The sequence below is a fragment of the Megalops cyprinoides genome, chromosome 15 (assembly GCF_013368585.1).
Source record: "Megalops cyprinoides isolate fMegCyp1 chromosome 15, fMegCyp1.pri, whole genome shotgun sequence".
NCBI classification, from domain to species: domain Eukaryota; kingdom Metazoa; phylum Chordata; class Actinopteri; order Elopiformes; family Megalopidae; genus Megalops; species Megalops cyprinoides.
Genome location: NC_050597.1, coordinates 15,949,024 through 15,975,469, shown reverse-complemented (window position 1 = coordinate 15,975,469; position 26,446 = coordinate 15,949,024). Strand labels below are relative to the sequence as shown.

The 26,446-nt window shown below is 39.6% G+C and overlaps 1 protein-coding gene across 3 annotated transcripts in view; it reads left to right on the top strand.

The window, feature by feature from the left end:
• Nucleotides 1–26,446, top strand: part of LOC118789884 (sorbin and SH3 domain-containing protein 1) — a 73,312-nt gene that overhangs the window by 15,049 nt on the left and 31,817 nt on the right. For all 3 annotated transcript variants that reach the window (XM_036546608.1, XM_036546607.1, XM_036546606.1), the window contains exons 2-12: nucleotides 5,419–5,461; nucleotides 7,621–7,716; nucleotides 9,210–9,332; nucleotides 10,460–10,477; nucleotides 10,577–10,680; nucleotides 12,784–12,901; nucleotides 18,650–18,822; nucleotides 21,222–21,282; nucleotides 21,411–21,485; nucleotides 24,531–24,569; nucleotides 25,243–25,363. In XM_036546608.1, coding sequence (XP_036402501.1) covers nucleotides 7,683–7,716; nucleotides 9,210–9,332; nucleotides 10,460–10,477; nucleotides 10,577–10,680; nucleotides 12,784–12,901; nucleotides 18,650–18,822; nucleotides 21,222–21,282; nucleotides 21,411–21,485; nucleotides 24,531–24,569; nucleotides 25,243–25,363 — 866 coding nt within the window. In that variant the 5' untranslated portion in view covers nucleotides 5,419–5,461; nucleotides 7,621–7,682. The remainder of the gene's footprint in view (nucleotides 1–5,418; nucleotides 5,462–7,620; nucleotides 7,717–9,209; nucleotides 9,333–10,459; nucleotides 10,478–10,576; nucleotides 10,681–12,783; nucleotides 12,902–18,649; nucleotides 18,823–21,221; nucleotides 21,283–21,410; nucleotides 21,486–24,530; nucleotides 24,570–25,242; nucleotides 25,364–26,446) is intronic.

Genomic DNA, 26,446 nt, shown 5'->3' with positions numbered 1-26,446 from the left:
ATCCCCTGTGGGCTGCATCAGTTATTTTTAAAAATTTCATTTAACTTGGAATGAAACTCTGTAATGCCCCACAATTGAATTTAATTGGAAAACTTCAGAAATTGATAGATGAGGGGACAGAGGCAGTATGTCTTGCAAACTGCAAATGCTGTTGCAACTAACAAATTTAAATGCTTGTTACAGATTGTACCATTTACCTCATGTCATATGATTGTTCATTTCTGTTTGCTTGCCCTGAGCCAAAGCTAGTGTACCATAATACATAGGCCCTAGTTGATGGTGTCCTGGCATAAACATGTCCCATCATCCATAAGGAGCTAAGTTATCTTATGAGTGACAGTAATGTGCAACATTGATTTTTTCATGTCTATAGTTGAGTGTTCCCGGCTTGTGTGTGTCTAAATCCTCTTTTTGTCAGCCTTTGAGCCTCTGAGGAAACACTCCTTAACAGACGCCATTCAGAAATGCAGAAATTTTCCATGCAGCTTTGAAAACATGACTATTTTAAGGTAGGATACTTGTTGGTATGAACGAGTTTAGTTCTCTTTTTTGTTTTGATGCAAGGCATTAAGTGCTGTCGACCTGAGGGTAATGGAATATACTCACTATGCAAGCTATGTGTGTGGAGTCATTGACCTTTTGGCCAGTATTACTGTTTGCCTCATATAAAGTGGAGACAGTTTCCAGTGAGACACCCGCTGCTTTGTCACCAGCTTTAGCTGCGGTCCGGGTCAGTTTATCTGTCTGCTACTTCAGTTTTCCAGTTCAGTATTTCTTGTGTACATCGGTTTGCCAGTCAGGCTTAATTGTCCTTTTCAGTTTTACGGTTCAGTTTCACCATCTAGTTCCATTGTCTTGTTTGATTAGTTTTTTAAAGTGAACACAAACATACCTGTGCTAAGTCTGATCGGAGACTCACATTCTGGCTGCATTGGACAGGTTAGACTGTTTGTTTGTTTGTGGTAGTCCTGTTACCCTGGAAGGCTGGACTAAACCACAGTGCAGCAGGAGCTCTGTGTCTGGGGCAGGGTGTGGTGAGAAAGCATCTCTTCATCCATGTTTTGAAGGACCAGCAGTCATACTTTCCTTCAGTCATGGCTCCTGACACTGCTGCCCTCTAAAGTCTCCTCTAAAGTGCTTTTGAACATTTGAACAATGTCGAACATATCCATTGACAAAGGCAAGTGTCAGTTTTGTCCCTACTACAAATTGCTGCCCACTTTTTCCCTTTCACATAAAATATGATGTTTGCTGGTGGATGGTCTCCCTTTTCGGGGGTAATCTGTGGGTGGGTGGGGGGGGTATTCAATGTGGCTTGCAGTCATTGAGTGGGTGCCACATTCTCAATTGGCAGGTGCTGACAGACCCATTTGGGGACACCTTGTGCTGAAAGCAGCCAGACCCATGAGAGCACACTCAAGGTCAAAACCAGGTGTTTTTTATGGCGGGGGGTTTAGAGAGGAAGCCACGATGAACAGCCCTCAGAGTCTTGTTGTCCTTCAGAGAGACGCACAGAGGCAGGGGTCGCACTGAATTCCCTCAAGCAGGTGGGTTTGGGAGAAGTACTGTGCCTGTGATGAACTCTGCTCAAGGTGGGGGGGGGGGGGGGGGGGGGGGGGGGTGTTGGTTGTATTAGAGATTTTAGAAAGTGCTGCTGATATCTTGGGAGCTGTTGGGGCTTTTTACAGTGTGTGTATTTGAAAGGCTGTGTCAGCTTGGTGTCGGTGGAAGAGCAGCACACAGTGTGCATTAAAGTATTTATTTTGATGTTAAAGATTGTTCTCCTGAAATTGCAGATGCAAAGCTTCAGTGATTCACATAATTGTAAAAGGTGTTGGCAAAAATATATTTTTAAAATAAAATAAAATATATATATAAATAAAATATATATTTTTTTAAGTGAGCAGGAATCATTAATGCTAATGAACACATCTAATAATACGGTTCAGTTCACAGTGAAATACATGATTTTCCTGGACTCTTTTCTGTTATATTGATTATGGACTAGCTTCCTGCTTTATGTGATGGAGCACAACTGTAATGATAACCAGGAGGAGAAGCTGCTATGGAATAAAGTGCTTGTAAATGACTGTGCTGTGAGGTGGGGCACAGTGGGTTAGTGTTTTCCTGCCTTGCTCTGGGGGGATGCTTTTTGTTCCAACTGCTTTACATTAATTAGGTTTGATTGAGCTATTTATTGAATATGTATCTAGCTTTTACATCACCTAAAACTTAAATAAAGTTTTTAAATAAAGGATAAACATTTAAATAAAGTATCAATGAGCATATTTTGATGTCTCTGGGTTTTAAACAATTTGACAGCTGTATCAATTAAGCTTTATTGATTGTTGAACTGATTACTCAAAAAATTGCCCCTAAAACACTTAACTGTGCAGCTTGTTTAATCTTCATCAATTAAAGTGAAACTAATTAACATCACTCATTTGCAAGAGGCAGAAATTGCCGTAAATATGCACCGATCACACATTCCTTTCATCTTTCCTTTCACAGCCCTAGATGAGTGTCTAGATAAGCGTTCGGCTAATACCTAATCAAAGTGATTTAATTGTGAGATCAGCTGGGAGGAAACCCTGGCTGCACAGTATGTGTTTCCAGCACCGGGGTTGGGAAACATTCTGTTACATCCCATAATGACTGTGCTGTGATAATGAGCGCTCTAGAGGAGTGAAGAGGAGTGAGGATGACTGCATTATACTCCAGCCCCCCCCGCCAGTGAAATCCTCTCCCTCTTTGTCTCTGTATCTCCCTGACTTGGATTTAACAGTGACTTCAAAGTCAGCAAAGCAAAGAAAAAAGCATTCCTGGCATTGCACTCTGCATCTAGGAGCATGGCTAAGTGAGCGGGAGGCTTATCGTTGTAGTTATATTAGGAGATGGAGATATGTACCCATGGGCAGGCTCTGGTGTCACACTTGTTTTGACTGGTTTTGCACCTGAAAGGTCACATATCACTGCCAGTTGGGCAACAGAAGGGCTCTAATTAAATTCCTGATTTCATTTTGTTCCCACCAGGAATGAGGTGGGGGCAAATAGACCTTCCCTGCCGTAGCTGGCTTGTCGAAAGGCCCAGCCATCACAGATGGCTAATGCCTAAGAATAACCGCCGTGACTTGTTGGATTTTCTCTCTGAATCTGCACCCAGGGAGTGAGTGCTTTTCTGGAGCAGCGTTTGGGGCAGCAATAGCTGGAGAGTGTTGTCGTAGCAGTGTTTGCTGCAGTGACAGTGTTATCCTGTAAGCACACTTCCAAGCTCCTGACATTCATTGTCCATTCATCCGTCATTGAGTTACAGCTGTTTTCCTGCCTCAGTCTCTGTTTACGAAATGAGCAGATACCCTGTTGATGGTGCTGGCAGGAAGCTCTGTTGCCAGGCAGCCGTCTCTAGGCCTAATAAGCTAATGACCGACAGCAGCCTGCTCATTAGAAATCCGAGAGCGCCGTCTTTATCCTAACCGCCAGCTAAAGTGTGTGGATCACAGCAGAGGGGAGCTTTTCCTTATGAATTCTAAATATTCGTGTTTTGATCGGTGTAGTGCTATTTTAAGCAGCCGCTTTATCTAAGCGACGGGAAGCTTCTGATTTATCCACCAGTGTGGAAATACAGGGGACACAAAGTGCAGGTTTATCTAAAGCTGCCCTTTTTCGCTTCAGCCAACAACATCAGGTACAGGAAATGCAAGCATCCCCTTACGGAAGGAAATGCAGAGGCTTTGTATCTGACAATGGCACGTCTCATTCCTGTGGCTGTCATGGCGGGAGCTGGGCCAAACGTCTCTCTGGAGCCGATCCTGTCTTATTAAAATCATGTGAATTTTACTGACTGAACTGCATGTGATTCCTTTCACATATTGAATCCCTTCTGTATAAAAGACTAAAGTGGCGAGGCTGGCTCATGTATTTGTGTAATTTATCCTGTGGGGGGCCATAATTCACATCAGAATACAGGCTTGTCATATTTAATTGATAATGATATGCTTTGATGCATGAATTATTGTGGCTGTAAATAATATTCTGCTTGTCATATACATATACAATAAATGAGATACTGTGTGTTCTTGTTAGGGAACAGAAATCTGAAATTCTCAGGACCATTGCCTTTGCATTAGGGCTTGACAGCTTCAAAAGAAGGTATTTAAACTATATGGGCAGAGGAACATGTTCCACGGTTATGTCCTTACTCATTTAATACAAAATGGCAAGGGTCATAAGGTTTGAATTTCAGATTTACAGCTTTGAGTGGTCTTCCATAAACAAGTCATGTTCTCTCAAAGAACTTTTTACATTCAGGGAAGGTGAAAAACTGACAACTAAGTCAGTCCTGCACTCATCCAAGCAGGGAGTTTCATGACTGCCTTTATCACCCTCTAAAAGCATAATTCTTAAACTTCTTACATCATATTATTATTTGTTAAGCACTGGTTTAGCATCTGTATTCATATTTGAGGCAATGCTACGGTATGGCCACCAAGAGGCACTACAACAGGATGGCCCTCAGAAACCACTAATGCAAGCAGAAGAAGAAATCTAACATAAGATGGCAGTATAAGGAATGCTTTCTGTGTTCTGACTTTTCTTCACTCTTATTACTTTCATCCCTGGCACAAATAATTTTGGACCAGTGCACACATCCATCGTATCAATTTTGTTTATGTTGTTGCTTCTGACCCAGGATTAGTGGTGGAAGCAGAATTTATCCTTAAGTCCTTCCTTCTCCTTATATGGGAAAGATGCTATCACAGTTTAGTTACACGAGCCTTGGCAGAAAGTATTAGCAGAAATATTCATACTGTGCTTGTTTTACTATAATAAGTTGTGCCTTGTACATAACCCTAGGCTTGCCGTATGTGGTAAAGTGATGGCGGGGAAAAAGCAACTGTCTGACCGGTTGTCTTCTCAAGATTCCACAAGGGGGTGCTGGTCATCAGCAGGGTTAGGGGTTATGGCTGTGTGCTGGGGTTTATGGTAGTGTGTGAGGGCCCTGAAGGCTGAGTGGATGCACTCAGAATATTCCCTTTAAGGTGCTCTTAGCAGTGAGTTCCTATGCTCCATTGATGCAGCTCGGATTACATGTTTGTACTCCCCACCTCTCTCCTTCTCCTTCTCCCTCTCGCTCTGTCTCTGTCTTCTCTCTCTCCTTCTCTCTCTGTCATTTCCTTTTCCATTTGGGAAAGGTATATTCCAGTATTAGCCCAACCAAATTGGGGCAATCATTACTGTAAAGTAAGATAATCAAATAAACAGTGGTAAAAAATGCAGCTTTCTAGCTAATTATCAAGTACAATGAAACTCTCAAGATGGCTGTGATCTCAGGGTCAAGGAGGGGCAGGATTAACGTGGCTGAAAAAAGATACATTTGAGCATTCATGCTTTAATTTAAAATGAGTCTGTGTTTTGCAGGGCATTGCAGCAGAGAATTCTGCGGGGCCTGACAGATCGCCTGGTAAGTCTGTGTTTCTGTTTGTCTGGCAAAGTGCTCACGTGTTAGTATGTGTTAGCTGTGTCCATCAATATTGTATCACATACTGGGGTCATTACCACATTCATAAATCTCTTAGTATCATCATTTCATCTCAGCAACACAAAGTAAAACAGGATTACAAGAACAGGCTGGTGCCCCACAAACAACTTGAGGACAGAGTAAGAACAATGGCAGCTCACATGCTCCTGTGGGCTGAGTGTGACCCCCCAGCATGCAGTCACAACGAACAGCATGTGAGGGGCAGAACACACACACACACACACACACATGCATGCATGCGCACACACACTGTTCAAACTTCACCCTTTCTGTTCCGGGGGCGCTGGCACCACCATTCTGATATGAACATGATCTTTTTACCGATTTAAAGATTTAGGATCAGAGTTCAACCATGATGCATTTTTGAATGCTTCTACTACTGGATATTGTTCCAAATCTGTTTGTGTTTAGAGTGCCTACTGTACCTCACAGGAACTGGAGTCAAACCTCCAAACCTTTTTGTTAGAGGTTGAGTTTCTCTAACAGCTACTCCACATTGATGTACAGCCCTTTCACATAACCTGCTCAGAAGAGAAATGCATCCCACAAGAAGGCTGTGAATGTGACTCCAGAGACTCCACAAAGTGTTGTAATTAATGTATTCACATGACTCAGCAAAGGTGATCAATGAAATCACATGATCCAGCACATATAGTGATCTTATGGTCAGAGATGATTAATTACAATGACTGTGCCCTGTGTGTTCCTTCCTGGTTCTGTTGAGGAATTTATAATTCTGAAGAAATAATAATTCTGATGGAGAGGAGTGGTGGACTGTTTAGTGGCAGGAGCAGAGTTTGTGTAACGTTTACAGTTTGATATCATGTTACTGAAGAGAATCTTTGGGATGCTTTAATGCCACACACTCCGCAGGCCTTTATGTTCTGATACAGAGTGCCACTGTCCTCCTCCTCTAGCATGGTCTGTGTAATTTCTCCTCTGTCAGTGTCGTTATTTCCTTCCTCTCATCCGTCTTCTTGCCCAGGCAGCGTCTGTCCTTTGTCTGGTCATTGTCTCTAATTCCGCTGCATTCTCTCTTGATTCTTCCCATGTGTACAACACTGTGACTTTTCATTGTGGTCTCTCATCTCAGCATATTTTGGACTGTGCCTCATCTGACTCTTTTGACTCAAACTCTTTTTTAGGTCAGCACACTGACAGTTCAGTCTGTTTTGTTCTCTTTTTTGTATAAGAACAGATTAAGGGTTGTGTGCAGTGTAGTGGTTAGAGGACTGGACTCTGAAGGTAATACAATTGGAAAGTTGCTACAGTATACTTGGCCAGGTTTACCTCAATACTGCAAGTAAAGGGGATTGTCTACAAAGTTTAGTAAAACATTTGAGCATGTAAGCCTCCTTGGGTAAGGAGTTGTGGTGACTAATTGGAAAATAATCACTTTCAAAACCTGTCTCCCCAAATGATAATTATGAGATTATTAACTGTGCTCCACAGACCTGATTACTAACGGCCTGTGGTAACAGTGTCTGCCTTTAGGGAGCTTTCCAGTGCCCCCATCTATTAAACATATCAAGAATTATCTTCCACTTCATAAACAGCTCATTTTAAGTTTTCCTTAGCCATCATAAATCACTGGATGCTGGTTGGTGGCTGGTGAGCTATAAAATAGCGAAGCCTAAAAGCGGCCATAGACCCATTTCTTGTAAGTAAAATGCTTGCCAGTTTTTGGAAGGGTGACCCACAGCAGCTGTTTCATTTTCATTTAATTTTATTTAATTGTGTGTAATGTGATAGCACAAAGTGCAATGATTTAATGTTTTTGTAGAGAGCTCCCACATGAGATGCAGTGAATTAAAATAAATCATGTCATGTGTAATGGTTGATCTGTATTTAAAATGGCTTGCTGTTTAATCTTGCAAATGAATAGTAAAAAAAAAAAAACTTCAAGATAATTATATGACAGAATTAGGTTTTCTGTATAGCCTTAGTGTAGCTCACTGAATACCACATTGTTGCTCTTTTATTTTTCATTCTAATCTGATTAAATAATGTCCTGTCAGACTCATTTTACAGTGTTTCACCTTTCTGAGGCTTGTTGCCTTTTTGTGTTTCTGCTCTCACAGTTTCTAAAGTCCCTTCAGGTCCACGAAGCATCGCTGCCGTTAGAATAACTCCTGTGAAGACCATGAAAAGCTCCCCCGACCTCATGCCTGCCTCAGGTCTGGAAGCCCCCTTTAGCCAACTGCTCTCAACCACAATGCAGCTATATAGACGGAAGTGCAGGAGAAGCTGTAGGTTACCCCCCACCCCTCAAAAAAAAAGTTACGCTCCCCAAGGAGCTAAAGCACTCGCTACTAGCTAGCTTGTAGCAACCCCCTACCACTAACCCCCATATCTGAGCTACACTTGCAAAATGGACAAAACATTTGAGATATTTTTTGATACTATTAGATATTTTAAGTGAAATCATATCCATAAAATCAGTAAATAGGTAACATTTTTCATGATAGAAAACCTTGTCGTACCAACTGAAATCATCGAATTCATTGCTACAACTTACAGGAAATACTGTGGGCAGGCTGTATCCATGTAAAAGAATTATTTTATTCTTTTATTATTATTTGTTGTTTTTTGGAAAGAACAGTCCTTTATTAAATGTAGTGAACTGTTGGAGTCGTAGAGGTAAGTACATTTGCACATGTAGAGTTGTCTGACATGTTGAACATTCAGAATTTCTACTATTGTATTTATGTTCAGTGGCTTGTCTGTTTACCATAGACTAGACTGTATAATGTGTCACAGTGTGGACTAGAGTGACATTTTCAGTGGACACTGATTTGACTTTTAGAAGGTTAATAACTGTCACATAAACCAAGGCATGAATATGTAATGTATTCTCTGCTGTACTGCTACAGTGTTGAAATAAATTTACTCTTACTGAAAGAGGCCATTCTGCTGTGACCACAAGCTGAAAGATTTATGACTATTAAAGTTATGGTGAAATATTGTTATTGTTGTAACCTTTGACTGGCCCTTAACAGTACAGTCTGTTGCACTGTTCCAATTTTTTTTTTTTTTAGAAAGAACCATGCTTGAACATGCCACAGTTAAACAAACTCACAAGGAACTGTATGGCATCACAACTGTGTTCACAAACACAATTGCCTTGATGTTTGACAGTTGACTTTATCATTACGCTTTGGAAAAATGTAGCTACTACTAACATCTGATATGTCTGTGCTTTACACAAATACCAAAATACATTTACCTGTATACTAATTTTGTTGATTTAGCATTTTCCTTCCTTCACATATTTCAAGTGGGAAAATATTCTGTGGTGAAGTGAAACTTACTCTGCTGATTGAGTTGGCCATGATATGATTGCCTGTTCTTTATATGCCTGTCTGTGTCTGTATGAAAAGAACCTGAGGAACAGTTTCTTATGGCAGATTTGAGATTCATAACTCTTACCCATGAACAATCCAGTCCCTTTATATGTAGTAGTTTATTTATTTTGTTTGTGTATTTTAATGTTGATTTTGTCTGTTGTGTTTTTGGTACAGTATGTTACTGCCGGGAAGTGAATTCACAACTCTCCACTAGCAGGGCAGACTAATCATAGGGATACTGTACCAGTAATCACTGTAGCATAGAATACACTACCTTGAATTTATCCCATTACGTTAAAGTCCCTTACTTTTCAACCCCCCAGATATGGACCCCTCCAAAGTGTGTAAGGGGAGGGGCGTCGTGACCTTGAGGGCAACTCTTGTTCACATCGATGATGATGATGAGATCAGTACTCCTGGCACACACGCGCAACAAGCAGCACAGAGTAAGTCTCAATTTACACCGTAAAACAGAGCAGATATAAGCTCTGTGACTCCACAAAACAGGTTCCAAAATCAATGGTGTGCATTATATGTACAGACCTACCTTATTTTAGATACATACTATCAGTACACAAACAAAATGTTTACTAGGTACTGTTTGAGACTGAAATCAACTGCAAAACATAAAAAATTAAATGACCACGCATTTTACTATTGAGAGAAATTGTGTCTTTTATTTTAATTGATTTTAAAAAAATGTTTATTCTTTTTAAAAAGTTCATGTCATCTCATCTATAGTCAGAGATAAGTAATGCAGAGGACTGGCCCAGAGAATGTTATGCTGTATAACTTTAAAGTTTGATTGAATGAAATTATGGCATAGCAATTTCATATTTTTTATTGCAATTGTGTAAAAGGAATAGGAATTCTTATTTGATTGCGGTGACCTCATCTTGGAGAAGCTGACTGTGGCATGGGTACACTGCTCCTCATTGTGTGGACAGCAGGGCGGGGGTGGGCAGGGACATGGTGGCCAGAAATAAAAGCAATAAAAACCAAACTGTCTTTTTCTCCAATGTAATGCCCCACAAAGCAGAGTGCACTGAAGTGCTCCGTGTGGCTTGAAGTCATTTTCATTAGTTGTCATAAATGATGCCTGTTTAGCAGGAATGTTTATTTAGCTATTCAGCCAGTAGAATACTTCACAGTGATCACTCATATTTCCATGGGTTGTCAAAGCCGCCAATTGTTCTGAATAGCCCACGTTGCATTTTGTAACTCAAGCCCTGGATGCGGACTTATTTGTGGCATTTGGAGCATTGGAACAGAGCTGGAGGAGGGCCAAGCCTTTTGGGGGAGATGCCTTAATTGTTGTTGTGCCTGAATAAAAGGGTTTGTGAACAAACGGCCCTTACAGTCCCGCTGAATAGTGGCCTTGTTTTGATTGCAAAGTTCACAGATTGTGAGAGAATCTTGTTTCTAGGGAAATTAGCAACTCTGTCCATATAGACCTTTCTAGGACGCATTTCGTCCTTGCGGAATTGAAAGGCGATTTTTGTTTTACCTAGAGTTAATGGTATCTGTTTCTGTCGTTGTTCCTGGCACCTGCTTGATGTGGGAAAACAAACAGGTCCATCACCAGAAGAAGGTATTTTTTATTCTTGTCTCTTTAAACCTTTTAAAAAGAGTTGGCACACCATGATGTCCGGACTGAACTTTATTGCTGTTTTTCTCTGTTTGGTTGTAGATGGTTGTGTTCCTGACAGCAATGGGGACAGCTCGGGAGTTGGTTTGGACGTGAAGGGCAGTCAAACGCCTAATTTACCCACAGACAACAAAACCCTTTCAGAGGTAAGTGATTTAATCACGTACAGTGGAACACACTAGTCAGTTACAGGAATGTTCTTTGGGAGCAGAGGTTGTCACTATGTGTCAATGCTGTATACTTTAACATGGGGCATCATTTTGTGTCCATTATTAAGGTATAGCATCATTACGTGTTATTTTTGATAAATAATGTTACACAAATAAATTGTCTTTTTAGGGGCTAATATCAACTAATTAATTGTAATCGAACAGTTTTCTGTAAATCCCAGATTGCTTCAGTGAAGACTAATGGCCTCTGGACAATGTACAGTTTATTGCCTGAATTATGCTTTCTATACACTATAATTTTGTTCATCGGGATGTTGAAGCAGCTTTCACACTACAGGATCACTTTGTACACTCTGGAAGTCTGCAGCATTACTGAAATGGTTCCTCAATTTATTTCCCAGGTGTTGTTTCAGTTTAAAAAAATTTATAGGTAATTGAATGTGTAAACAGACCACATAAGGTACTAAAAATGTGTTTGTCAAATAGCATCAGTGTTAAACTTTGAATGGCAGTGATAGGGTATAGAGGAAACTGTGGGCCATGGTTCTGTTTTCTCATTAGGTAGAAATGAACAGAACAGAGGAGTGAAGTCAAACTTTTCTTGTAATTTAGTATGACATCTGCTGTAGAAATACCACCTATGCATTAGTCATTAAGGAGCCCAGTGTGCACTGTGCATTTCTTCAGAACTGCTCCAGATGTCAGCCCTACACCCACACTTATTTCATGTCTTTTCAATAGCAGTATTAGAAGTAGTTTATGATCCAGCTAATGGTACTTAGTAATGAGCCGACTCCACTGTTGGATTTACAGTGGCAGCACTTTACAATAAAAGGCTAATGTGTTCAAGTTTTAATGGTGGTAAAATGAATACAGGGTCACAGACCCCCGTCTGTCCTCCATGACTTCCAGCAGTGCAGGAATTAATCATACACACACCTTTGCCCATACTTCAGTCTCCTATCCAAGCTGCTAAAAGTCAGAACAGGGAGCCATGCATCTTATCACCTGAATTCACCTCTGCTAAAATGAATACATTGTAAGACCCTTTAAAGATCAGTGTATATGAAATACAGTACAATATAAATTCCAGGGCAGTTCACAGTGTGTTGTTTTTACTATTTCACATTCCATAAGACATTATTTCAAAGCTGTTAGAATTAAGTATGCTCTCAGCAAGCAGGCTGTGGGAGACAGAGACGTTTAAAGCAAAAATGAAAGAAAGATAACCTCACTGTACCTGAACAGGTCACCTTCTAGAGCTCTTTGTGGCACTTGGAAAAAATGAAACACAAACAGCACAAATAGATAAATGACGTCCAGTTTTTACCAGCCCATGTGCACCCTTGTAACACTTTGCAGCTACACATTTTAAACAAAAAGGTCACCTAGAGGCATTTGGCCGCACTTTGTCCCAGCGCACACCGCAGAAAGCTCCAGAACAGTTAGCGTGAATAGAGAACAATATAACAGAGGGGTGCTTGTACCAAAAGTAAGGGTGACCTATGAGACACATTAGGTATGTGTTAACAAACACAAACATTTTGATACTATGTTAATACTTTCAGTTATAGCACTGACTGTTTTTAAATGTGAGTTTATATAAATCCCCTACAAAAATATGGCATTGCAATTAGCTGTCTTGAATTGTTGAATTGTTGTAGCATTGTGTAAGTTTAGCCTATGTGTGGATGGCAGTAATCAGTCAGCAAATAGTCCTCATTGATCTAGTACTAAAATGCTGACAGTCCTCAGTCTTATTTTTGTCATAGTATTATTATCACTTCATGAATATTATATGAAGAGGCACCATAACGTGCTGTGTGAAACATTACTGTGCACGTGAAACAGGCATTGTGAAAGTATTATTGACATTTTATATACCTATAGCTATCTACTTGTAGCATTGTTTTGTAGCACACATAAATTCATTATGAACACTTTAAGAGGATGCAGTCTAAGGCAAATTATTTGCATGGGTGTAATATGGCAGTCGGGGTCAAGCTAAATATGCTAATGTTGAGACCAAACACAAATGGAAGTGGGTCTCACATCATGACATCTTTTTCATCTTCTCAGGGGGGGATAGCAGAAGGTATTGAGGAGTCTCTGCTCACATCATCAAGAAAGGCCTCCTCCACTTACCCCTCCACCACCTTCGTAAACCCAACGATTGTTCTTCTGCAGCACAACAGGGGTGAGTAATTATGAGCATTACCCATTCTATTTTTAACAGGTTTATCAGTTGATGCAAGTTACAAAACAAGCCAGTTGTAATTAAGATTTAAATGTGTTGTTTTTTCCACTACTGAATCTGTTTTAAAATGGAGTTTGGATAGCAGGATAACTTTTTAGTGCAAGCCATGTCATGACAATTTTGCTTTTTTAGCCATATTGCTGTGCACAATCAAGAAAGTTTTCTCAGTTGTATTCAGTGATAATAAGAATACATTACATTACTGGCTTTTAACAAACACTCATATCCAAAGCAACTTATATGGGTTACAGTTTTAGCCATTGTGGGTGAATTGGGCAACTGTGGGTGAAGCACCTTGACCAAGGGTGCAACAGCAGTGTCCTAGAAGGGAATTCAACAAACAACCTTTTGATTACAAGCCCTGCTCCTTACCGCTGTGCCACACTGCTGCTACTAATAGTGATTGTAGTCATTTTTAACCCACAGGAAATGTTTCACTTTCTGCTACTAATCATAAAACAAGTGCCTTAAAATTTCAGTTGACATTGTTGGAGGGTTGTAATATTAGATGGTAAAGATAATGAAAGTTGTTCTTTGCAAACTACCAGTAAAATGAACTGTCCTAAGCATGATTTTTTTTTTACTTGCCTTCTGGATGAAAGGCTGGTTCAAATGAGTCCAGTGTACCCCCGTAATATTTGCAGTTAGTCTTGGTCTTATCCATATCTAGTCTTGCCTTAATTTGGGGTGCCAGAGATTTAACAGTATGGAGCTACTCTGTGAGCTAGATGTCACTGAGAAGAACCCTACTTGCTTGAACCTATGAAAGGGAGTGGACTGAGCTCCTCCCTTCATTTTCTTACCCACCATAATGCATATTGTGTTGTTTCAGCATGTGACACAAGCCTATTGGAATTTATTTTATTTCTTATATTTCTCATGTCTGTATTGTTGTATTTTTAAATGTCAATACATTATATTTAAAGAACAATGTATTACATTTAAGAAATGACAATATGCTACATTAAATAATCTGAATATAAGATCTGCAACATTTTAATTTCACAGGTTGCATTTTGTCTAAGGAAAATAAAAGTTAGGACAACAATGACCAGAGGCATATACAAAGTAGACAATGGAGTGGAAGAGATAGTATATCGATATGAATTAAATTATAAACACACACACACACACACATATACACAAAATTCACATCCGAAGGGATCGTCAGATACTGTAACAGCTGCTGTGACTTTCATGATGGTGTGAAAAGGAATGTAGGATGCGGGAAGGCTGAATGTGAATCTGTTGTGTTCTCAGTATTCCATTAAAACACATCCTGTTTCCTCTTCTTCATTTCCTGTGTTTTTGCTTGGATCAAATGCAAGTCTTTCACATGGCTTTACAGTGTCACTTTCCAGATCTTAATGTCAGTGTTTTTCCTTGAAATCGGTGTTTTGCCTGTTTCGCTGTCCTGTTTGCATTTTCCTCTGTGGCCTCTTGCAATTGCTAACAAAGGAAAAGTACATTGAAAAGCTGCTGGCTTTATGTTATGTGTGCTTTTATGTAATACTTCTTAAAGGGGACATGCTATAAGCCAAACAGTAACACCTACTTAATCACTTTATACAGTGCATGGGGTAAGTGATTATACATATGTAACTGTAGATGTGTCTGTTGTTTTAAATGTCCCACATTTAAAAGTTTAGCTGGGTCATTTATTTCCAGGGCAATATATTGAAAGAGTCATCAATTGGACATAAACCTTAGTTTTGCTCCGTGCACATCCAAATTGTTAATTGACAAGTTGGTTTTATGAAGCATATATAATACTCAGCCCCTGACCTATTAATAGTAAGACTAATAATTTTATTAGTAGCCTAAATGATTGACTGCTGCGGGCTTGTTGTGTTGTGACTCTTTCACTCTGTTTACTTTGAGGACATCAGAAGCAAGGGCATGGGACAAGCTATTTTTGATGATTTGCACTTCACTGCCTGTGCTGTGTGTGAATCAGCTGATCGTCTCTCATTTATTGTCCTGTTTCACTTTTGTTCTTCTCTTGTCGCAGAACAACAAAAGCGCCTTAATAGTTTGGAAGGTAGGCAGCCAAGGTCGGGTCAAAGTGCCTGCTGGACATTCGAGCTGCTCTTCATTTCTTTGCTGCCAAGGCCTTCAGCAAACACATTCAGTATAGACACAGGGCACATGCAAGCTTCAATCAAGTGGAAATATTATGATTTGATTTACAGCAATCTCTTAGATGGGTTTTTCATGCTTTTCCACTCAATAGATTGACAGTGCTGAGCTGTGTCAGTGTGTTGCAGGAGTGTTGGCCTTCTGATGAATAAGATAGTAGCATAAATAATAATGCTTTTAAAATTGTTGCATTAAGAATTAATGAATAGCTGCTTTGTAATTTGATTGATGTGATTGGTCACTAGGTAAAAGGTTCGATACCATGCCACATTCTTGCTTTGAACTTACTGGGAGACGGTGTAATCCATCATCAGTTGTCTGAGACCCCTCATTAAATACAGGGCAAGAACACTTAACATTCAGTTTATTAACGTGAGAGTCAAAAAACTATGACAATTTGCTGATGTTGCAGTCTACAGTCTGTATTAACTACACAATTTGGGACTACCAATGAAAAATATCACCTGGAAACCTAGTTTATAATGTCTTGAATGATTTTAATTGTCATTGAATAAACAAACAATCAACCTGTAAAAATTAGTGCCTTTGCAGTACCCCTCTTTTCATCCAGAAGTATGTGTACCATGTGAACCATTGAACAGAAGCAGAATATTTCTTGTGTCCTGCTCTGTCAAGCGTTATGGACCACCCATGCTACTGCTGCTGATGAGTGTGGCCTGCTACATAATGTAGTTGTTGTGTTGTATGAAGTGGACATCCAGCCTGCCACTTTCACTATTGTCAGTTTGTGTTTGAGCAAGACAAGGCAAGAAAAACTCTATGTAAGTACATATCAGCTGCTGGACTAATGTCTTTGATTCAGAGCTAAATACAAATCATAAATCAAGTACATTCAGTAGAGTGTGGCGTCTCTTTGTGAATTGTAGGTTTATTCAATTAGAGTTTTTATTTCTGGTAAAATTTAATACAGCAGTTAAATGAAACTGGGGTACAGCGGTGCCCCCCCAAGATCCAAAAATATTCTTCAAGGATGTGTTTGCTTTTGGCATGGTTGTTAAAATCCTTTTTTATGAGGTGCTGTACCTGTGGCATGTGTGTGTCCTTGCATGAATTTCATTTGTCTTTACCTGTGAAATTTGGTGTTCCCTTCAGCCCTTTTCTAAAGCAGTAGATTTCAAAGGGTTACACAGGGTTATTATACAGCAGAGTATAAGCTATGTGCTTGATTCAGTACATGCCAATATTCTGCATTATCATGTCTTCTCATTTCTCAAACACCTCACTATGGAACAACACATGCATGGTTACTCCTGTTCAAACACAATGTGTCTTTAGAGAAGGCAACAGGTTTTGAATTTATACTTATAAAAATATACTATGAGGAGGAAATTGTTTAAGCTAATTACTGCTTTCATCTCAAAAATTTTAGATGGTTTGTAATATTCCAAAAGCAAAAGTTTGCTTGATTCAGTCATATGCAGCTGGGTGTTTGCTTAAGTAACACAGATGAGTGTCTCTCTCAAGGGCATAATGGCATTGCCCCTGGAATCAAACTGCAAACTTCTGGTTGTTGATTGAAATACAACCACATCCACTCCATGCTGCTAATATAATAATTAAATTAAAGGCAAATTGCTCTGTGGGTAAATTGAAGGTGTTCTTGGGGAAATGTACATCCTTTGGAACATCTTTGAGTATTCCTGTAAGTGAGTATATGTGCTAATCAGTTTTATTTCTGTCAAGCCGGGTGTCTTTAAAAGGCAAGTTCATCTTAAAAGAGAATAGTATAAAAAGCCTATGCGAAGATATGATATCCATCTCTGAAGACAAAAATGTGTTACCTTGTGAATAATATTTGCTTTGCTTCCACAGAATGATAATTTTATACCCGTACTGCACTGTATGTTTCTGATGGAAAAATGAACAGATTATTATCAGTTAGTTTTTTGTGAAATTAAAAAACTATGATAGTCTCCTTGTCCAGGATGTGCTGAAGTGGACTCAAATTGACTATATTCTAAAAGTGAAAATGCTGCATGGCTATGAAACATTTCTTTTGCATGTTGCGACTCAGTAAAAATTGAAAACTTTCCATGCCTTAGCCTCTCCCCACAGAGAACATTGTACCATTTTATTTGCTTACAGAAAGCAGTCATAAAAACTTACCAAGTCCTGTCATGCTCCAGTTGGTAACATATCACAATCCTAACCCTGCAATTAAGTCAAACAATAGCAGCACTAGTGTCACTAAAACCTGAAGTATATCCATGGATCATTCATTGGGGTCCATGCAGTTCATGGACTGGGTGTGTATGCTGGTTGAGTGCTACTCCTCCTGATAGCATTATGTGGCTGGCTAAGAGTCAATGCTGGCCACTGAGCCACAAATGCAGGAGACAGAGAATTTGAAGACTGGTATGGTCTTGAACTTATTTTTAGTGATACAGGCTTACCAATTGTAGTAAGAATTACCCCTTAAAGCAGCAGAATTGTTTGTATTTAAACTAATACAGGAGAATTACATTAATTTTAACTATAACAAAGTGATTTGGTTACATTTCAGCATTTTGATCATAACAAGAAGGTTGGAATTAGGAGGTTTTTAACTGTTTTAGTTGAAATTGTGTAATTTAATATGTAGGGAAAACTACCACATTAGATTCAATCAAGTAAAATTAAATCAGCTTCTAAGTGATGATCTATATTTAAATTGCTGTGGTTTTTACTGTGAACTATGAAGAAAGTGTTGGTAATTGCCTCCCCTATTTACAGCTCAAAAGTTGTCACTGTTAAGAATATCCATGCCACATGATTAATTCTCTGCCCTGTCCTATCACATCTGTCTTCTCTTTCCCTCATGGTCTTGTGTTATGTCCTTTTTTCCCTTTTCTGTCACATGATCTATGTCCTGTCTTGGTGAGCTTCTGTTTAGAGTAGGGCATTTGGCGCCAGTAGGGAAAACCAACAGGGTACTTGCAATAATGATGTCTACAACAGCCTTAGGCTATATAAGAATGTAAGCTCGCTACCGTTAGCCCACATCAAAATGTATGTTCACTTGCCTTAGCCTAGACAAGAATGTACACTCACTAGTCTTAGCCTATACTAGAATTTATCATCTGTTCTGTGTATTTCCTCAGTGCTAAACACCTAAACTAGAACAGATTTGAAATTAATGGAATAATTTGATTATCTTGCTGTATCCTGCTTTTCAATTTGAATGAGACCATATATTAGTTTGCCTTTGATATTTAAGGGTTTTGGTCAGTATTTTCTGTTTTTGTGTATTTTGCACATTTTAAATGAATTATTTTAGTAATTAATAGTTTTACAAACATAGTACACTGTGTTGGGACCATGTTTGCTTGTTAATGACTTCAGATAGCATACTGAAATTCCATAATATTAAAAGAATGATGAACGCAGATTTGTGGTATAGTTAAAGTTACATTAAGGTTCAGCCCACATGCACAAAACGTGCATCAACAAACAAGTTACAGCAGGACTTGAGCCTTGAGTATAACTTAACCTCTGAACAGCCCCTCCCCTGTCCTTACTAGACTGATAGTGTGCTGTTTGGTTTCTCAGATCCCACACCAGAAAGGGGCGCTGATTCAGAGACAGGAAGTGCCAAGGTGCTGGACAGAGATTCAGTGAAAGCTCCACAGAGTCACCACACAGAGATGGATGGCAAGCGAATGAGGCTGTCACTGCACGCATCTGGCATCCGCCCACTGGAAGACATTGGTGCTCCTGTGCGTGTAAGTGTCCACAGGGTACAGTGCCCTCTGTTGGTGCGGTATTACTACTTTTTATGCTTTTTTCTCTCAATGCAAGCAACCATATTCCAGAATCACCAATAGCTCATTGTCACCACACCAACCTCTGCAGTCATGCAGGAATGAAGCAAGACAAATGTGATCCCTTGCGATGTACTTACACACAACCCACAGCTCCATTGCGCCCCGCAAGTCACGCAGTGCGTCACAGTGAAGCGGGTACCAGTTGGAGGATAGGTGCTAATCCACTGACATCACCCAGGCAACTCATAGGCTGCTACAAACTGACAGGCTCCCTGACAGCAGTGAGAGGAGGAGTCCCTGTTGTCACAACAACCCCTACCCCTGTAGTACTAAGCCAATTAACTGCTGTGGGCTCCTGGCCATAGGTCTCAGTCAGCATGAGTACCAGCCTCTCAGCCTGACTGAGAAACTTAGGACCCCTCAATATTACCACTTTGCTCTGCTCTACACGTTGTGCTCCCTCCGCTCTTTCTCTCATGAATAGCTCATTTAAACTACTGGGAATTTTTTGTAGTGTGCACTACAGCTCTTAACTTGACCTAGGATCAGAAGAAGTAAAAAGAACTTCTGCATGTAGGGCTAATTAGATAGAACATATGATAATTTCTTCAGCATTATGGGTTATGGCTTGGAAGGGGTAATAGTCCAACAGAAATGGACAGCAACTCTTCAGATATAAGTAAAAATTGCCCTAAATATATGTATTCCTATAATGTATTTATAAATGTACCAATAGCTAGTTATTTACTGCAAATGTTTTATGCATCTCTGATCTTGTCAAATAGCTAGCTAACTAAATCAGCTATGGCAGCTATCTTGTGTACTATTTGGCTTATGGTGCCTATGAAGGAGAGCCTTCACCTTTCCCTCAAACCTGTTCTTTAATTATTAAATGTTAAATGTAATGATTTTATCTTGCAGTGTTCAGCCTATCAGTAACTGAGCTCATTTCGCATCCAATACATCTAACCAGTTAATTCTTTCATGGTTGCATGTCAATTTGTAATTGTCATTGTCTATGAAATCCAGCCATTGGTTAATTAGCCTCAACTGGCTCAATTAAGGTGTATTAAATACAGATGTGTGGCTGCAGAGCAAGGAAGGCTGAATTGGTTTGGTTGTGTGCTGAGGCCGGTTCCTTTTTGTTGTTGGTTTAAAAAAATAAATTATTGCTTAGCTTCCTCACAGTGTCCCTTGTTGCATGTAAAAGTCATATCTGAAATGCCCCTCAGCTAGCCATCTCATTAGATAGCTTGGTATGACATTTGTCAAAAGATTATTCCTTTGAAATTGTATTGTAATGAGTCATTTGAACATAAGACTGTTGAGGGATATAAATATGCCATCCCTAACTAATGACTCAGCTCAGTGAAAGTCAAACATACTGAATAGAAAGATGACTAAACTTTACCAGTAAACATCAGTGGAATGTAAAAGTGCAAGGAAGAACATGGCTAGCCAAGCATGCCTTGTAAATGCCATTCAGCTGGCTAAATGCCTAATTTTGTTATCCTTTGCTTACTAGCTAAGTATTCAAATAATTTTTTGGTTCCATATGTACTCAAGTTATTCATTATATTGGTTAGCCACATTGCCTTCCTCATTCTGACATGGAGATGAATAACTATCTTATGTCACTTCTCACTGTGCTTTGAGACTGGAAAAGTAGATGATGTCAACCACTCAAGATTTAGCAAAGGCAGTTCAGACGCCAGGAAGCTACATATTAAGTGAACTAAAATTCGATGTACAATGAAGATAATAGCTTACACATTTGATACTACAAGCCAGTTTATTATATCAGTTAAAATTAACAAACTCAGTCTAGCAGTTAATTTCCCCTTTAAGATAAGAGTTACCTCAGGACTTCTTACCACCGTTTTCATCAGCTCTGTTTACTTTCCTCTCTGCCTGACGTATTCAACATGGCAGATTCCCAGCCTCCAGGAATATGTGACACGTTGGCTCAAACACTCAGCGTCATTCACATGCAGTTCAGATATGAGTAACTGGGATTACTCCTGTGAGAGGAGCTGTCAAACAATACGAAACCTGGCAGCTGCCTGGAGTGACAGCATTACACATGTTCATGCACTGTTTTTCCTTATATAAATATTGCCTTAAAGTGCAGTGCACTCCATTTCTAAGAATTACTGATATTGATACTGATACTGACACTGATGACTATAAATGACGATAATATCTTTGATGATAATATTTGGAAGTCTTTGGATGTGCTGTGTGTGCTGTATCACACTTTGTTTCTCTTGGTTTTCCCAGTTTCACTGTTACCATTTATGAGTAAAATATTCGAACCTGATGATTCAAACCTAATGATGTATTTTTTTTTCTTTCAGAATACCGAAAGGTCCAAAGACTGGTATAAGAACATGTTTAAACAGATTCACAAAGTTCCAGGTAACACACTCACAGGCTTATTGAAAGCAGCACTATGTGTTATGTGTCTGTGCTGGTCAAATCTGTGTTGCATGCATGTTTGTCACGTGTTTATGTTTCATGTCTTCTGTCTCCGTAATCTTGCTCAGAGGTTCCTGAGGAAAATCCTTACCGCCCCACCTACATATTTCCAGAAACCAATGACAGGCCAATGAAAATACGAGGTATACAAAGACAGCATTTTTTTTTTCTTGTTCCTTTTGGCTTTAATAAGCATAACCAGTATGACACTAATCGTAGTGCTTGATTTTTTTTCCCTTTTCCCCTCCAGCTGTAACAATTCTCCAAATACACTAGGTGGTGCACATGTTTAGTAATTTAGAATGCTAAAAACAGAATATCTCTGAGTATTATAACACATGTCTCTGGCATTAACACATGAAAAGAAAAGATCTCTTAATTCAGGTTATTGGTGCTTTTTCTTTTATATGACTTGTATTTGTTTCTGTAAGCATCTCCAAAAGATAAGCTTATTCAATTAATCACAGCCTACTTACTCTGCAGTTCCTTTTTAGAGCTCCTGCATGTTAAGATAGATTTGCTGTAATGCTTGTGCAGTTACATCATACCCCCGTGTCCTTCCTGTACGTCCTGCTCCAATTGTGGTCCCGCCTAATGTCTCTTGAGGCGCTTCCATGTTGTCATCGTGAGAACAGTTGTGTGTCACTGATTGAGTCATCCTCTCAGGAGGGGCTGCTGCATGTTCTGTGTGTGTCTTAATGTTAACTCACGCTAGTCTGCTTTGTGTCTGGAGTGATGTCGGGGAATTTCAGCTCAATAGAGCTGTTATTGGTTTCTCAGATGGGCCCACAAATCATAAACTATTTTTCCTCTTTTTGTACCATTTCTTTGAAAAAAGCATTGAAAGTAGATGACTCATGTCGGTTTTCTCCTTTTCTGCATATTTTAAGTGGGAAGATTTTCCATGCCTTTTCTGAGCTGCAATGCCTTGTACTGCCAGTGTATCAGGATTTTGATGTCTTTACTCAGTATATTGAGTCTGCACACTCTGCATATTTCTATTTGTGGGAATTTTTTGCCCAACCCTTTAAAGGGGAGGTGATCGCAGATATTTATGCATTCACATTTTCAAATATTCTATGCCAAAATAGATGTGAGAAGCTAAGTTATGAAATGGCATTTTTTTCTGTTGTGGTTATCCCAGGCCATAAGGCCATTTCAGGTACTATAAACACTACTGCAGTTTTGTAGTGTGGGTAACATTAAGCATGATTTTATTTACTTTATTACATTTATGGTGATAATTCTGATATGAATGACTTATTTGTTTTGTCACCCATATATTATTATTTACATATAATGCTTACAAAGAGTACAGTTCACTTTGGTTTTTAAAATCACAAGGTGTGAGATATGGATTCTTGTAGGTTCCTTGTATAAGTTTTACTGAGAGAACGGGAAAGAATGCCTTTGTCCTGACTACAGTGCTCTTATGACATGTGAAACTCTTCAATACTCTATCCCCAGTCTCAGTATGGTGTCATTTCCTGTGAGGCACGTCTTTCTGGGTGTGGGCCGGATGAACTGTGGAGTTTAGGAAATGATAGAAAAACATCAGAAACATCAGAACTGTCCAAAACATGGATTGTTCCAGTTTTCTAATACATCTCTTTGGGTAAATCAAACAAGATCAGCTGATTTAGTTATTGTCATATCAGCCTGGGAAAACATTGTGGTATTTGAGTTTTAAGTGCTCGACTCCAGGGCAAGCTTGTTGTAAGCATGTGTGTGGGTGTATCAGGGCTTAGTTTGGTCAGATTGAGGTTCCACTGCTTTGCACTGTTGTGGCAGTAATGATAATTCATTTAAGTAATTCAGTTAATGTAGGCATGGTGAGGCCAATCAAATATCCCCAAATCATACCCTTTAAAATCCTCCAGGACCAATGCTTGGTTTGTTGCTAACATTCCTAATTATGAAAGTGTAGTTGGGGAGATGGTGGCAAGAAAGCATGGATGGATTTAACTGTGCAGGAGGTTCAGCCCTGAAATGATACCATTTTTGGCACAATCTGGGCAATCTAAGAAAGTTGTCCACAATCTACCAAGGTTCATTCAAAAGAAATGGTGAATATAAATGATAAAAAACTAAAATAAAGATTATAATTTCATTTTCCGAGTGTGTTTTTGTTTTGTTGTCTGAGCTTAAAATAAAAAAGGAAATAACAATAAAAGGCTGCAGGACACACTTTTCCAGGATGAGAGAGACATCAGGGTAGAACCTGGGAAATGAGTGAAAACATGTCACCCTGCAGTCAGCATCACAAACTGCTAGGATATTAATAGAATGGACTCCTTTACAGGTCACATACATGATACTGCTGTCTGCCAGTGTACCTGTACATGAGTACAGTCAATGGCACCATGGCAATCCACATTTATTTAGGAAGCCATCCTTTCTTCTGTGGTGGGTTGAGGATGTTACTGGAAGATGAACAAACCTGTCAGGGTGTAAGTGCATGTAAAGCAGCACTGGCAGCCGGTTGTAAGACCCTCTTCAGTGAGGTCAGGTTTGACGGAATGACCTGGTAGCATAGAACCTGAGGGAAGCAGTGACCTTAATTACCACAGGAAGAACGGAGGGGCCTGGCATTGTTACAGTTTCTTTTACCAGCCACTGAGTGGCACACTTCAACCACCACTTCACTGAAAACATTTTCTCATGCCTTTCTCTTCAGCTAAATTGAAGAATGTTTTTCCTGGCCTGAGCACCTGTTCCTTATAGCACTGTGTTGTTATTCATTGGGTCAAAATGTATCCCGCAGATATCCCATTCGCAAATCTGCGAAGACAGAGGAAGGTTGCAAACTGTAATCAAACACTATTAAATATAAATAGACATGTGGAGGCTAAATTGTCCTTACAGCATGTTTTGGGCTCACATGGCATGGTCTAGAAGAATGTAGCCTGCATGTAAGGCATGTTGTATATACATCTTGTATATACATCTTCAGATATTACAAAGGCCAATATTTTTGGGCTTCTACCCAACCCTAAAATCAAGCGCAGTAATCTTGTGATGTTTTTCAGATTAGTTATGTTCTATTTCTCATTCTGTCTGCCCTGTTGTAGAAAGATTAGAAAATGGAAAGATGTATTGGTTTCTGAAAGGTAAACATTCCAGAACTTTCTGTCACTGCTGTGCAAGTATGTTAAACAATAATAATATTGTGAGTTGTTCTCTTGCAGATGATGGATATTCCACCCCTGTGTATTCAGAGGACAGCGGTGAGAGTTTCCTTTTGCTTCATGTAGATATATAACAGTGCAGTTTAGAATGTCACCCTTTACACAAGAATTCAGTTTTCCCTCAGCTGATTTATGATATTATCTCTATGTGTATTTGTTCAATACAAGATTTGACGTTATACTTTTCTGAAACAGAAACTAAAATATGAAGATCGTACAATTTTTAATAGAAGCTGAGCTGAACATCCAGTCAACTCCCACTATAATAGAGGCTTGTGTTTCATTCATCTTTCCAAGACATATATTTGTTTTTTGCATTGATTAATTACCACTTATGTCATACAGTTTCAGAATGCCACAATCTAGAGATTTCTGATTATTTTAAAGTTACATAAATCCAGATATTTTTGTTCCTGTCTAGAATTTGGTTTGGGACAAGATTTCCTTCATTCCTCTTCCCTTGCCACCTCATTATTAGCACATTATCTGTTTGCTATCCACGGCCTATTTCAAGTGCCTGATTATATCCAGACAGTTTGTGGCACCTCTGATGTGTCATCAATCCCCAGAATGTTTTATGATGCTCTGTGAAAATACTGATGACACTGACAGCAGGACATTTTTCAAGCACAAACGAAGGATGTAATGACTGGAATACTAAATATGGTATCAAACAGAGAATTTGAACTGAATGTTGCATATGGTTTTACAGGGAAAGCCGTGCCTCGCTCAAAGAGTGCAGCTGACATTGGCAGGACTGACCCCCGGGGCAGCTCGCTGTCCAAGATGCCCGTCCCTGCCCGTTCGTCATCGCTTAGACCCTCCACTGAAAGGTCAGTGATTGGCTGGCACAAGTAGGTTCTCAGGGCCAAATCCCCTTTAATTGCAATTGTTCTCCACATTGGTGCACATTCCCTCTCTCACCCACTAACAGCCACAGCACAGTAAGAGCAACCATTTGTTCAGTCATGTGCCTTCAAATGTGCATGACTTACTGATACTTGGAACAGGACGGACAGGAAAACATTTGATCCAGTGTGTTCACAACGAGTATGTGAAGTTGACTGCCCCAACACACAGACACACACACACACCTGTTCATCTCACTTCCTCACCTATTACCATCTGTTTGACTCAGTCTGACTTAAAAGTATAAAAGAACAGTTCTATTATTAATACAGTTTTGCCCTTGGAGACGCCCACATCTAGGGAAACCTCCTTCCTTTTAAGTGACATGAATAAAAGACAACCTGATAGGATAGGTAGCCAGGAGTGCTGCTGAAATGCTCAAGTCCATATGAAACAACTTATTTCTAAAGGAGTGCATTTGAAATAGCCATATGGAACAGTCAAGGCAGGATCCTATAACTCCTGACTTTACTGGCAAAACGGTTACTCCTTTCAACACATTTAAATAAACAAAAGTTTGATTGGAAGTGTTGGAAATGCCTTCAGTCCAGTAGCTAAAGAGAGCTGATGAGGCAGTGTTGGTGATGGGGGTCAGGAAAGAAGGTGAATCGGCAAATTTCACAGTGAGAGATGCCCGGAGCTGAGTGACATCAGGAGAGCATCCACAGGAAATGGAAATTGCTTGGGCAGAAAGGTTGTGGTAGATAGATAGAAACAGTCAAATAAGAACAGTGGTAGTAGCAGTAGGTACAGATGACTTTTGTGAATAAGTCCCATCATTTTTTATACTTGCAGAATTTTACGTTATGCCGTTGCTTTTCAGCATTTAAAATAATGACTCAGGACTATGGTCCTCTGTTACTGATGCCACTGTTTTTGTAAATGCTTTCCCAGAACAAACAACAGCACCCCTGGCAATGAAACATCATGGTCTGAGCATGTTGCAGGGGGGCGGAGCGTGTCTGTGGGAGAGAGAAGGGGTTGGTGGAGACATCAACCAAAAACTC